The sequence below is a fragment of the Lontra canadensis genome, unplaced genomic scaffold, assembly GCF_010015895.1.
Source record: "Lontra canadensis isolate GAN:19392208 unplaced genomic scaffold, GSC_riverotter_1.0 scaffold108, whole genome shotgun sequence".
Lineage (NCBI taxonomy): Eukaryota > Metazoa > Chordata > Mammalia > Carnivora > Mustelidae > Lontra > Lontra canadensis.
In genome coordinates this window covers 4,682,783-4,697,092 of record NW_022631102.1, presented here as the reverse complement: position 1 = coordinate 4,697,092, position 14,310 = coordinate 4,682,783, and the positions used below count along the sequence as shown (strand labels likewise).

The following is a 14,310-nucleotide window of genomic DNA, read 5'->3' as shown; positions in this document are numbered from 1 at the left end:
TCACGGCAGCCTGCCTTCACGAGGCTCCGTTCGTTCAGGAGAAAGGAAAGTTCTATCAGGGAAATAAGAGACTTGGGGCCTACGTGGCGGATGCTGAGCTCCCAGCATCCGCCTGCTCATGGCCGTAAGCCAGGGAAAAGCTCGATCTTGTGCCGAAATCCCAACCGCCTGCAGCAGCAAGCCGGGATCCCGGCGAGGGTCTGCATCCCTCCATCTGATAGACATCTTTCCCCAGCAGGCCGGGCGTGGGCACAGGAGGCGGACAGAACTTCTGCTGCTGCCTCGGGGCCACGACCCCACGTCTGACCCCTGGGAGCAGGTCTGAGCAGGCATGGGGGAGGCGGAGGGGGGCGGGCAGGACACCCACTGCCTAGGTAGCTGCCAGCCCCCAGATGCCCAAACACAGGCACCCTGACAACCTCCCCCTCTGTACATGTGGGCATGGGACCAGTGGACACAGCTACGGGGGGCCTCCCTTGTGACCCTGGGGTGCCCCCAGGCAGGACGGAGTAGAAGGGCCACCCCTCTGCAGCCTGAGCATGGGCACATTTCCCCCAAGTCCGCGGCCAGGTCCACCACTGGTAACTGAGGTGTATTTTCCCGATGGGACAATGTGGCCAGGACAGCAGGGGCCATGGGGTCAGGGACATTCCTGTCTTCGTGGAAAAGAGGCCACAAGCAAGGCCCAGTTGGACCACAGAACAACCTGGCAAACAGCATCCTGAACTCGGGGCTCGGGTGCTCACCCCGCTTCTCCAAGGGAACCGTGAAACAACAGTGGGACAGGGAAAGACTCACAAGGCCACTGACCCGAGGCTTCGGGTCCAGATCACGGTCCTGGCCTACGCTCTGCCGTCCAGTGACTGCAGCGAGCAGGATGGGCACCTACTCCAAAGCAAAGGCCCCTGAGCCTTAACGACGGCCCCCACCATCCCCAGTCCTCCCGGTGCACTTCGGCCTCCGCTCCCGCAGCCCAGCCCACACCCCGTCCCCAACCCACGCCAGGCCCCCGTGGAATGGAAGGTGCCCCAGACCCCAGCCGGGTGAGACCCCAGCCCCAAGGAGCCAAGGGAGCCAGCACGACGGTGGCCAAGCCCTTCTGCCACACAGGACTGAAAACCATATAAGGTTCCCAAACCAGCCTTGCAATTCGATGCCTGGCTCTACACCTGAGCGGGGGCGCAGTGGCCGCGGGGGTGTGGGGTTGGGGGTGAACCATGCACTCTGCCCCATCCTGCTAGGCTCTGGGAACTGCCCACACAGCCCACGCAGGGGCGAGGCACGGGGCAGCAGTGGTGGGGGCTATGCTCCGTGCCGGGGCCCCGAGCCTCCCAGCAGCCGCCCAGCGGGCAGACAGGGTGCCGCGGGCTTCCGAGCAGGACAGCCAGGACAGTGGCGCCAAGCCTGCTGGTCGCCTAGCAACAGGGCCAGGCAGCTGAGCCCTCCCTAGGGTTGGTTCCCAGAGAAACGCTCTGGGCATTCTGGCCGCCACATATGGGGGGGAGGGTGGTATGGCAGGGGAAGGGGAGGGGAGATTAAGCCCAGGATGGGTACAAGGGAGAGAGAGGCTGGAGGGCCTGGCCAAGCCAGCTGGCCCCCCAGACCTCGTGCAGGGCTGACTACAGCCTCCCATCCCCGCCCCACCCACACCACAGAAGGCCCTCGTCCTAACGGTCACGACCCCTCTGTGCCAGCCACACTCAGCAGGACTACAGCCGCCTGTCCCCCTGCCCGGCATCCCCCCTGCACTGCCCTCAGCCTCCAGCCTCTAACCTGCCATCCCTGTGCTGCGGACGTGCTGGGGATGAGGCAGAGCCTCATCTGCCTGTGGGCACCAGCCAGGCCCAGGAGGGTACAAGGTGCGCCCCAGACAGGACAGGACCAGGTGGCAGGAGCAGGGAGGTCTCCATGTGGGTGACAGTGGGGGTGTGCGATCCACTTCCCAGCCTCAATCTGCCTGCCTGAGGGCCAAAACAGCCCCTTCTTCAGCAACTGTGCATTCCACACCATCTCTGGGACAGGCCCAGTGCTGGCCCCAAGAGCTCACAGACAACCGGGGGGGACACCCCAAGGCCACGGAGCGAGGATTAGGTCCATGACCGCAAAGTTCCAGGGGATGCCTCAGATGGCTATGGGGCAGGTGGGCAGTTTTGGGAGTGACGGGGGAAGGAAGGCCCCAGTCAGCTGGGACATGGGTGGGCCCTGGAGTGGGGGCGGGGGGCAGGGCTCATGCTGGACCTCAGGGTGCAGTAAGCACTCTCCCCTGCCGTCTCCCCCCAGCCAGCCTACCTGTACGAGGGGCTTGTCACCCTCCAGCAGCCTCACCTTGGTCTCCAGCTGCCTGATGTAGGTAGACGAGGGATCTGTAACGACACAAGTGGGGAGCCCATTAATCGCGGCAAACTCGGTCTCCAGTGAGAGACCCACAAGCCTGCCTGAAGCCTCCGGGCCAGGGTTTCCAGGACCTGCAGGAAGGATGGGGGTTCCCTGCCTGTTCCCTTGGCCTTTGTGCTGCTTCACATCCGGAAAGTACTCCCTAGCATCCCCTGACGGGACACTCACAGCCAGGGAGCAGCGCCCAGCAGGGCATGGGGTCCAGGGAGCCCCCTCCCCAGCACAGTGGAGAAAATGAGTCTGCTGAGCATCCTGGGTCAGTGTCCGGGGTTCCTCTGCTCCCTCACGCCTGACACACAGGAACGTCTCAACAATTTGCAGCCAGAGGGGGCTGTCCATAGCGCAGGTGAGATGCCATCCTTCCTGACGGACTCTAAGGACAAGGGCAGCCAGGGGCCGGGGCCCGGGCCAAGCCAGTGACACGCTCCCCAACCACGCACCCCCAGTTTCGGAATGCGGCAGGGTTCCTGAAACCCACCCTCCCTCACCACACTGACCAGTTTTACAATCCCATCAGACAGGCAGGCAAAACTCCACCACCCTAACTCCCAGATCAGCTCGGCCGGCAGAGGAGAAAAGCAAGGACTGAGTCACTCCAAGCCAGGCTGGGATGAGGGGGACTACCAGGGTGGGACCCGAGGACAACCAGGAGCAGAGGGGCCCGGGGATGGATGCAGACCACGGGGCAGGGAAGGCGAGGGGACCAGACCATCTCGGCAGGTGCAGTCGTGACATCAGGTCCCAAGCCAGATGCACGGGGCACCTCCCTGCCTGGTCTGCAGCCACCCAGTATGGGACAGGCTAGGCGCCTCTCGTCCATACCAACACCTCACTGGAGCTCACACGGCCCTGACACCGGCCTACACCCCCGTCCTCTGGGCCAGTCACGGCTCCCCTTCTGCACCCACCTCCACCCGACAGGACACAGAGCCCATTACACCAGTCTTTTAGCTCAGAAGTCACCAGAATTTCGACCAAAGCCACCTCTCTACACCGCAGCCTGGGGAGACGGACCCCATAGGACCTTGAACACACCGGGGTGGGCAAAGGGGATGGGTGCTGTGCAAGGACACGCTGGGCTATCATGCAATGGCAGGAAAATGAAGACTCTGTCCATCCCCAGCACACAGCTGGCACAGCCAATGAGCCCGGGCCCTTGGGGACACGGATGTCACGCCCCTCCCACTGGTGCTCACCTGGCAGGCCCCCACCCAGAATGCCATGACCTCACTCCACGGGGGCTCGGCCTGGGCCTCAGAGCTCCTGCCCATCGGGAAGGCCATTCTCTGAGGGCACCCCCGCTTTTGCACACAGGTGCCCCTCCGCCCAGTGAGCGACCTGCTGTGGGGCACTCTGTTGTCCAAGGCCCCTCAGGAGCTCCGCCCACCCAGCGCTGGACCAGGCCCAGGAGTAGCAGCCCAGCCCGGGGCAGGAATTGGGGGCCGCCGGGCCCACCCACCAGCTGCTGGGGAATTACACAACCGGCTCCTCCCGCCCCAGGTCAGCACCAGTCAGCACTCAGGAATGCGGGGCCTTCTAGAGAGGGAGAAGGGCCACTCCCCACCAGGCCTGCCACCCTCAGCCCCGGGGATGGCACTGGTAAGGACCTGGCAGCTGGGCTAGGGGGCGGGGGGTTCCAGGGAACCCCCCACATCAGGGGACTGTGCCCCCCAAACCACCTTGCTGAGCCCCCAGCTCTACAGAGCTCCCGCTGATGGCCAGGAAATCACAGTTTGGAGAGCTGAAGGAGCTTGTTCACGGCACAACTCAGGGCAGCAGGAGGTGACCCCGGGGGCCTCCCCGCTTGGACCCTGCGTGCACGTCTGGCAATCGGCAGATCCCACCTGACCAGGCGGGGGACCCTGGCCAGCCTGGTGGCCGCAGCTGTACAAAGGCCTTCCTCGCACCCTTCTCCAGCCAGCGGTCACCCCAGTCCATGCCCCGTGCCTGCCTCCCCTGCCCACCGCAGGGCCTCCGTTCACTCAGCCAGCCAGGACGAACACTTCTTCCCACATCACTCCCATGAGAACGCGCCTGATGGGAAAGGCCTCAGCGCTCAGGGTGTGCCAGGCCCCCCCAGGCACTGAGAGGGAGATGGGGTGCAGCCTGGGTTCCCCACCTTCCTGGCTCCTCTGCGTGCTGTCAGCAAGAAGGGTTCCCCGGGACACCCACTGGGGAAAAAGGGCAAAACGACCAAGATCCCCTCAGCTCTCTCACCTTCACACGTTAAGACAAGGAGACCCAAATACCTAGCAGACCCCTGCATGGTCTCCCTCCAGGTGAGCTCAGTGGGGGAGAGGAGACCCACCACCCACCAGGCAAGGGTCCAGCAGACCTCCCCACTCTCCAGAGGGACAGTGTCCCCCCCTGCTGCCGGGGGAGCTGGGGAACCCCAGGCCCAGCCTGCCAGACCCTCTCCCCACCATCCAGCTCCACCCCCCACCCCCCTGTAGGTCAGTGCTCAGGACCCCAAGGGTCTGGCCGCTCTGAGTGGAGCTGACAGCACCGAGCCATTGAGAGACGCTGGTCCCAGAAAGATGACAGGTTCCTGTGCACGCCTCTCTCCGGGACGCTGCACCACTGCCTGGTCCTTGGACGCCACGACAAGCCACCCCCCCTACCCCACTCTCCGCAGCCCCCACCGTGAGCCCACGCTGCCAGACACGGGAGAGGACCCAGGACAGGACAGGACCCGTCCCCTCTGCGCACCCAGGCCACTCACTCACGGCTCTGTGCGGCCACTGAGCCACAGGAAAGGGGGGCCTGCTGCCCCTGCCCCCAGTTCCCTGGTACAGGGACAGTTCTAGCTCCCTCTGCCAATTTCTCTGGGGTCAACAGGGAGCTCCCAGCACTTCCCTTCTCGGTCAGACTGCGGCCAGAGTCGTGGACCAGGCCGGAGTCAGCAGATGCACCAACCGGCCCCAGCACCCTCGCTGGGCAGCAGGCAGGTCTGACACACCGCAGGTCCCATCAGAGCAAGGGGATCCCCCGGCCCCAGCAGGGTCCGCCACACTCCCCAGGATGGCAGTGAGGACAGAAGGGGGGGGCCAAGGGCCGGAGCAAGGAGAAGGGGCAGAGGCAACGCCATGGGGGACAAATGACCCAACAACAGCCCACCTGCCCACCCACAGCCACCAGGGCCCACGGGCCGGCTGTCCTCCCTCACAGGCCACATGCGGACACCGGCCAAGGGGCTGTCCCTGTGCAACCCGCCGACTTCTGTCCGCCCCGAACCCCAAGCAGCTTCAGAGAACCAAGTCCACTTGAGACCGCCGGGCTTCAGTGGGCTTTGCAAACCACGGGGGCAGTCTGGAAACATCTTAAATCACCCGGTGCTTCCAATGGCAACCATCCTAAAGAATAAATTCTAATAATAAAGACAGTATAGCGGCCGCGGCCAGAAATGGAATTAACTGTTTGTCCGGGAGCAGCAGAGGGTCCAGCCATCACTCAGAAGATGTTCAGGAAGGTTCTCTTCTCGACAACACGGAAAAGCCTTCACACGCCGGTGGAAAGCTCCGGACCCAAAGCGAGAGGTAGAACTGCTCTCAACGTTTACAGATACCTCTGCGTTGAAGTGAATTCCGGAAGGAGGCATGTGGACATGTGGCTGGTGGTGCTCACAGAAGGGAACAAGGGGGTTTTTATTTATTCACACCCCTTCTCGTTAATTTTCAAATAATCTATTTCCAAAGTAGGGGGAAAAGTCTTTCTTTTATAGAAAAGGAGAAAAGATTAAATTACGGCAATGGCGCAGTGCAGGGCCCCCCGGTGACACCACGGAAGCAGAAGGGTGGCCGGAGGACAGCCCATCGGAACTCTCCCAGCTCCGCTCTGGGGGCCCCTCCCGAGGCCCAGGGACAGCCCGGTCTGCCCATACCCGGGGAGGTGAAGAACATTCGGGGCTGCCTCCCAATGTCCTAGAGGGGCCTCCTCTCCTTCTGCCACATGCAGCTCCCCAGACCAGGCTCTGACCCCTGCCCGGAGCCCAGGAGCCAGACCCCAGGCTGCCTGTGGGTCAGAGCAGGTGTCCTGCGGCAGGGCAGGGTGGCTGCAAGACAGGCCTTCCGGGGGAGGGGTGGGAGGCCCCCGAGGGCTTGGCTCCCTGGGAGGATGATCCTTCCCAGCAGCCTTGGGCAACTCGTGATCCCGCGGGGTGCCTCGGAGCCCCAGCCTCTCAGAGATGAGCGTGTAATTAAATTAATCCCAGGGTTTGCAGTGTCGAGGAACAGGGCCCCAAGGGAGGCATGCGTCATTTCCCGGCTTGGCTGCTTGCGGGGAAAATGAAGGAGGTGACTACAGAAGGGACCCCAGGATGGGCAGGCCAATGTGTCCCCTCAGACCTTCCCCAGGCCCCCCTGGACCAATTCTGGAGGAGTCACAATCCAGCTTCCATCTGGGCCGGGGAAGAGGGTGGCAGCGAGGGGCGGAGGCAGGCAATGTTCTTGCTTAAAGCGCCAGAACGTCAGCCCTCGCTTCGGCCTCCTGGGGGATCCTGTGTTCCCCGGGAAGGGAGGAGGGCTGTGCAGCCCGCGGATGGGAGGGACTCATGGAGCCCGCAGGTCTGCGAGCTCCCCAGTCCCCCTGCCTTCTCAGAGGCTGAGTCTGGGGCCAGGTCCCATCGCTCCCCACTCTGATATCCTGATGGCCTCCTCAGGTAGGCAGCGTGGTCGCAGACTCACCGTTAGTCCTCATGGTAAGAACTTGGCAGCCAGAGCAGGTCACGCCATCCCATTAGCCCTGGAAACCCTCCTTGCCAACTCCGCTCTAGGCACGTAGTAGCCTCCTGTGTGGGAAAAGCCTGAAGACCTAATAGGAAGGCATCCTGCCAGGGGTCAGTCTCCTAGCCTACAGGTCCCTGCCAGCAACAGGCGCTCAGCCTGAAACAGCACCCACGGCCCGCACAGAGCACCCCGACACGGGACTGCCAGAGACACCGACAGCACAGCGTCCTGGGTGTGAAGGGCAAGTGTCGCTCAGAATGTCCCTCGGCAGCAACAGTGGCCACACCAGGAGCCCACGTCTCCGTCAGGGTGAGGCGGGGGTTCGAGTCCACACAGGGTATGGGGAAGGTGACCCCGGAAAACCCAGGTGCAGGAGTGGGAGGCAAGGCAGGGACCAGAAGGAGCAGATGAGAGTAATTCCATTCTGCTGGGGAGTTTGCGGGGCTCAGCATTACCCCCCTGCACCAGGGCTCACTGGTGGGGCGGGGGACGCTGCTCACAGGGGACAGAGGGGCTAATTCCCAGCACTGCCCCGTTGGGCAGTGGACAGGATGAGCTCCCAGAATGGCAGGTGCCAGCAACTGCCAGCAGGTGCCACGGGCTGTGGACACAGAAGTAGGAAGTGCCACGGGGATCCGGGCACAGTGCCAATCATGTCTGTCGCTCCTTAGGAGAAGTACAACCGCCCCCAACCCCACCAGAGGAAGAGTGGGTGCTGGGGGAGGCCACACAATGACGCACGGTGACACACAGGGCCTGACCCTCCAGCTGCTTCCCCTTCTAAGCCCCCTCCCGCTGAGCGAGGCTGCTCACAGGGTCCTGGGGACAGGCAGGCTTTGTGGCAGGTCATTAGCAGGACAGCCAGCCACACCGGCCTCGGGCCTCCTCCGTGGAGGTGGCTGACACTTCCCCGCCGCCACTAGGTGATTCAATTCCCTCTTCCTTCCACTTCGTTAAGAGAGGTCAACGTCAGGCCAGGGGCTCCATCGGGGCAGACAGGACTCGTTGAACAAGGCCCCTTTATCATTCCAGGCTTCCATCTCTGTCCCCAGAGGACGGATATGATACCTGAAAGCATCTTCGTGACTCCTGAAAGCTGGCTTCTCTGCTTGCCTCCCTTCTCCCCCCGAGTCCCCCGCCAGGACTCAGCCCAGAGGGAAGGCAAGTGTCCACCAGTACCCGCAGGTTAGGTCGCGGAAGTCAAAACGTCACGGCAGGCCCGGGAGGTGGGGCACCTTACAGACGAGGTAAATGAGGCCCTGGGAAGTGAAGATCATAGACCACTCAGGGGCCTCACCTTCCCTCTGGCTCAGTGGCTCAGGACAGCCCCGAGCTCTGGACAGCAGCAAAGGCCACACTTCCTGTGGCACCTGGTCCTGCTGGCCAATGCTCAGTCCCCAGGTGACTTCTGTCCCCACAACCTTGCCCACAGGCCAGACTCAACAGATCTTGGAGCTGCCTGCTCAGCTGCCCTTGTCTCTGACCCAGGGCACTTCTAGGTGTCCCTCGGCAAGGCCCCAGACATGGATCCTGCAGAAGCTGGAAATGGTCCATCCCCTTAAAGGACTTGGAGGATGTTCTAACTCCAGCAACTCCCTGAACCCTGGGCCTCTGCTGGACAGAAGCCCCTAGAATGCGGAAGGCTCCTGACACAGGTGAGGAGGCAGGAGAAGCCACTTCCGACCCCAGGGCACTGTGCTCGCTCTGCCCCTCCCGGTAACCCTGCCAGGAGGGTGGCAGAAAGCTGGCCTACAGAGGAGGAAACAGAGGCTCACAGAGGGAATGGCTCTGCCCAAGCTCATAGAGCTGGTCCCCGGCAGGACCAGCAGTCACACCTGCTTGTCCAAGGGCGTGGTCCCCCTCTGTGAGGATGCCTCCGCCCAATGAAGGAGCCACGGGAATAACCACATTTGCTCCAGGGCAGAGAGAGCAGAGGTACAGCCGGGGGAGGCGGGCAGAGGGCAAGGAGGAGCTGACAAGGAGAAATCAGGGGCTCCATCCTGTAGGAGGAGGCATCTGAGCTGAGCCTTGAAGAGCACTCAGGACTCTGACAGGCAAGTCAGGACAGTGGGGTGGAAGGCAAGTCTGAGCAGGGCACAGAAGTCTGAGCAGGGCACTCCCAATCCCACGGGAGTGGGACCGTGGCAGGCAGGCTCAGGAGCCTCAGAGCTGACCCCCATTAGCATCTGCTTCCTGGCAGGCGCTGTGGCCCTAGAGATGTGGGCTGAACGTGAGACACGTATTATTTATGGATGAAGACAAGGGGGCTGAGGGAGGCATATCAGGGGAACATCAGATTCCCAGGAGGATGCCTCCAGGGGTGGCCACACCGAGCCGGGCACCTTGGCCCCCACTGCCCCCTCCTCTGCTTGGCTGCCCACCCAAGCTGTCCACAGACCCGTACAGAGGCACCTGGGCCGAGACAGCCAGTCACAAGCTCAGCAGGGACTTGCAGGGCCCTAGACGCAGGAAAGAGTTCTCTCGCCCACACGGGGCATTGAGAAGGGAACCCGTCCTCCCCTCAGCACACACAAATTCTACTGAGCATCTACTAGATGCCAGCAGGCACCAAGCAAAACCCCAACAGTCACCCCACATGATCCTTGCAGCAAGCTGATGGGCTGGGCCCTGTTATCACTATCCTTGAGCCTCAGAGAGATTAAGTACCAAGCCCCAAGTCACACAGTAAAAACACTGCCCAGCAGCCTCTGGGCCAACAGGCTGGTACCCGGCCCGTCCATGCCAAGACAGGCAGGATCATGGAAACCTTAGATCCCACCCCAATTCAAGAGATGAAACGGAATGACCACAAGGAGCCCCACCCTCTCCATCCATGAAGGAAAGAAAATGAACGGGGGGGCGCTGCGAAAAACAATTCCATTAATGAAAACAGGGAGCTCTCAGCCTCTCCTAAAACCCATGGCCGTCCCCTGGCTACCTACCTGCCCCTTTGCTGGCTCCATGCGAAGCCCCAGGGACCCCAGTGGATCAGCACCCTGCTTTTTAGGACCTCAGGGGTGCCTGGTGTTTAACTCCAGGGAAAACTACAAGCCCCCCTCCACCATGCTGCAATCTCAAGGGGCTGTGCCCAGCTTCGCTGATGGAAAACGTGCCCACTCTGGATCTGCTTGGTAGCCCTGGTGTTCTCGGCCCAAACACTCAACCTCATATCTCTGTCTAGTGCTTGGGAAACCTGGTCATTCCAAATGAAACCGTGCCATTGTTTCCAGCCAGAGGAGAAGAGGGAAAAAAGAATCCCCTTCCTGTTAATTTCATGCCCAGAAATTAACCTGTGTGTGACCATGGTGGGCACTGTTAGTCTCCTCCCCCAGCAACCCCAATTCCACTCTGAATGATTGGAAATTACGGAGAGAGGCCAGGAATGGAAGTCTACCAGCCTATCCGGCAGGGTCACCTAGCCACACAGGTCGAGTCACATGCGGCCCAGTGGCTCCTGGCATAGCTGCACGTACCCTCCCTGGGGACTTTCTAACATCTGATCTCTTCCCCCGTGACACCAACTATATTAGACTCCAGGGGAGGCTCCTGGATGTCCATATGCATTTTAGATGCCCTCCAGGTAATTCTAACACACAAGTGAGGCCGGGAGCCCCTGATCCATGATCTATGCTGAGCGGTGACTGCTGAAACCGTCAGTCGCTCAGCTCCACCTCTGAGGGACCCCGTCTGGCCCTGATTATCAATGGGGGGGGACTAAAAACCCCTGCAAACACCGCCAAAATGCAGGGATTCTGACAGGGCTAAGGTACGCAGGACTCACGTCTGAAGTCGGCTGGGGGGAGATAAATATTTACTGAGCCCGACATCTACACACCAAGCCCCTTGGTAGCAAGAAAGGGAGACCTCAACTAGTTTTGGGAGAAAGGAGGGGTTTTGTGTTTATCATTAGTTGTCAAGCAGGTGTCTCCTGAGTGCCAGGCCCTGCATGATGGGGCCCACTGTCCTTCAGAGGAGGCAGTAACAGTGGGGGAGGTGCTGGCGGGGGCAGGACACCAGGGGACTCCAGCCATGTGCAGAGAAGGCAATGTGTGGCCCACAGGGACAGCCCAGGAAACTGGGAAAATCTAGGTGTGGCTGGGTCATCAGAGCCAGGGGATCCCTGTTCCCAGACACAAGGGAGCCGGAGGTAAGGCTGAGAGCTGTGACCCTGTGCATGAGAAGCTACACTGGGGCTCCAAGGCTAGGGAGCAAGAGAAGGTGGGGGGCTCCTGGTGGTTACCTCAGGCAGCAGCATTCCCTCTGGACAGTGCTTCCCTGATTCAGTGAAAACAAGAATAAATTATCACGAGCCAAGTGGTGGGACTGCAGGAGCGGTGACAGTCCAGAGAGCTCCGTGTGGAATGGACTCCATGGAAAGACGCCAAAGCCACTTGTTGGGGGATGGGGAGGGAGGAGAGGGGCAGACAGGAACCCAGAGAAGCTCGCACACCTGCCACGTGGCCCATGAGGCACTCTGTGCCCATGGGGGAAAGACGGAGCATCTCGTGAGCAGAGCTACAGCAACTGCCTGGCCACCATCGAGAACAAAATTTGATCCCAACCTCACACCACACACGGAAAGCAGCTCCAACTGGGTCAGAGAGGGCTACGTGAAAGAACAGATGGAAAATTGGGGCTTTTCTGACACAGGCTACAACATGTGGAATGAACCTTAACAACCTGATGCTCTAGGAAAGAAGTCAATCACAAAAGACCCCATTTGGTACGATTCCATGTGTATGAAATGTCCAGAATAGTCAAGTTCACAGAGACAGAGAGTCGGTCGGTGGTTGCCAGGGTCCGAGGGGAAGGGGGACTGCGGACTGACAATGATCGGGTACAGCCTCTTTCTGGGGTGATGAAAACGCCCTGGAATTAGTTTCGATGGTTGCACATCTCGGTGATTATACTCAACAATGCTCAACTGTCATATATATACAAACCATGTGAATTCTGTGTCAGTGCAGCAGTTATTAAAAAGAACAACTTCTGCTTCCAGGTAAAAAGGCTTTCTCCATCAAGAAGCAAAAAGAACAGGGGTGCCTGGGTGGCTCAGTGGGGTAAGCCTCTGCCTTCGGCTCAGGTCATGATCTCAGGATCCTGGGATCGAGCCCTGCATCGGGCTCTCTGCTCAGCGGGGAGCCTGCTTCCTCCTCTCTCTGCCTGCCTCTCTGCCTACTTGTGATCTCTCTCTGTCAAATAAATAAATAAAATCTTAAAAAAAAAAGAAAAGAAAGAAACAAAAAGCACAAACCATCAAAGGAAGCGCTGTCAGCCCCTGTTGTGGGAGCATCACAGCCGCTCCCGACAGCAAACAGATCCGTGAGCACCATCAGGAGGGCAGCGGCCGTCCGGGAAGGGCTGTGCGCAAGTCAGGCGCAGAGCGGACGGAGGGTCGCACGGACAACACACGATGCTCCTACGGATCAGTAGGGGAGTACACGAGTACTGGGAGCAAAGTCTCCACAGGTGAGTCACAAGGGGAAATGAGCGGCAGGATACCTGACAGCAGGTCACCAGAGAAATGCAAATGAACACAGGAAGATGCCACTGCAGCCAGGGGGCAGCAGAGAGTGTTACCGTGGGAACGGGGAACTCGACCTTAGCGACCGCACGCGCTAAAGAACCAGGGGACCAAGGGACGCAGGGTACACCCCCCCGCGCAGCAGATCGGAGAGCCGCCCGCCGTGGCTTCGGGCTCTAGAAGCCGCACACGCCCCCAGGGAAGCCCGGCACGGATGCGAGAGGACACAGGTACAAGAGCGTATCCCCAGCACCCACTACGACAGCAAAGAATTGGAAACCACCTAAAAGTCTTCCCGGAAAACAGGAAAAACTGGTTTCAACCAACAACAAAACAGTAGAGGTAGAAACAAAGAGCTAGAGGTACCGACGGGGACAGGTCTCAGAAGCACATTGGGGCAAATAGCTAAGGGCCATGTGCAGAAAGGACGTCGTTCCTACGAAGTCTCTTGGTCACACGTGGTTCATGGACCTGTGACGGACGAGAAGTAAAAAGCTCTGCGGGAGAATGATGGGCACTGAATTCCAGGCTGAGGGTCTCTGGGGGGGATGGGCGGGGACACAGGGGCCCCTCATCTACACCTGTGACACTGTGTTTCCTGCAAGGAAACGCTCTGGAGCTGACATGAAGGTTGGCAGTGGAATAAACAGTTGTCTCGTTATTGTCCAAGCTTCTTGCTTTTTGTAGAATTCCTAACAAAAAAAATAATAATAAATAATGCTTTTTAAGTAAAATGGAAAAAGAGCAGCGCATTCCCCTCCCTGGCTCCTGGTGACCAGGCTGTCTCAGAAGACCCCCAACGCCCCCGGCCATGGGCTCCTTGGGGGCCATCCCCACCCCATGGGAGCAGTCCAACCCCGGCAGGCCAGGAGCCCATCGGGAAGGGAGGGGTCCCCAGGATGGAGGCTGGCAGGTGGAAGTCGCCCTCCTGCGCCTAGTTAGGGGACAAAAGCAGACCCCTTTGTCCCACCTGCTCTGCAGTCTCAGATAAGCCCCTTCCTACTAGGCCCCTGAGAAGTGGGGCGGGAGTCCCAGATGTCCCGGGGGCCCCCTGCCAGGACAGGGGTGAAGCCACTCAGAGCCCCTCCAAGACGGCGTCCCTACAATTCGGTGGGGCAGCGAGGACCCGTCCAGTTAAATGACGCGGAGCTGGCATAGGGACAGCAAACCTTATTTCCCATTTCACATACAACCCCCAGCAGGATGACGACTGACTGGAGGGTCAAAGGCCATCACCGCTCCCCCAAGTCCTGGGGAGGTGGCGCCCCTCCTGCCACTGGAGGGCCAAACCCCTTCCGAGCCTGGAGCTTGTCACAGAGGAAAAGAACCAGGCGGGCGATGCCAACAACAGCCACCGTGTGCCCGTGGCCTTGGCCGCCGAGGGTGCTGCAGGGGCACGGCAGAGTGGTGTGCGGGAGGACCACGGAGGGGTCCCGTCCCCAGGAGCTCCGTCCACGTGGCCTTGACTTTCCCATGTGACGTCAAGGGGACTTGTTCGGGATAAAGATCACAGCCTGGACTAGTGACATGTACTCAGCAGATGAGCGTCCCCACAAAGGTGCCCACACCTAAACCCCGGAGCCTGGGAGTGACCTCCCCCAGCAGCAGGGACTTGGCAGAGGGGACAAAGGCTGTGGAACTCAGGGTGGGAGGGCCACCTGGCCTATC

General features: G+C 60.5%; 1 protein-coding gene across 4 annotated transcripts in view; it reads right to left on the bottom strand.

Moving 5' to 3' along the window:
- The window catches only part of CCDC85C (coiled-coil domain containing 85C), a 71,402-nt gene that overhangs the window by 11,988 nt on the left and 45,104 nt on the right, over window positions 1-14,310 (bottom strand). For 2 of the 4 annotated variants that reach the window (XM_032839703.1, XM_032839702.1), the window contains exon 2: window positions 2,326-2,363. In XM_032839703.1, the coding sequence (XP_032695594.1) occupies window positions 2,326-2,363 (38 nt within the window). Of the gene's footprint in view, window positions 1-2,289; window positions 2,364-14,310 lie in introns of all 4 variants that reach the window. The other 2 variants (XM_032839700.1, XM_032839701.1) reach the window with 1 other exon arrangement.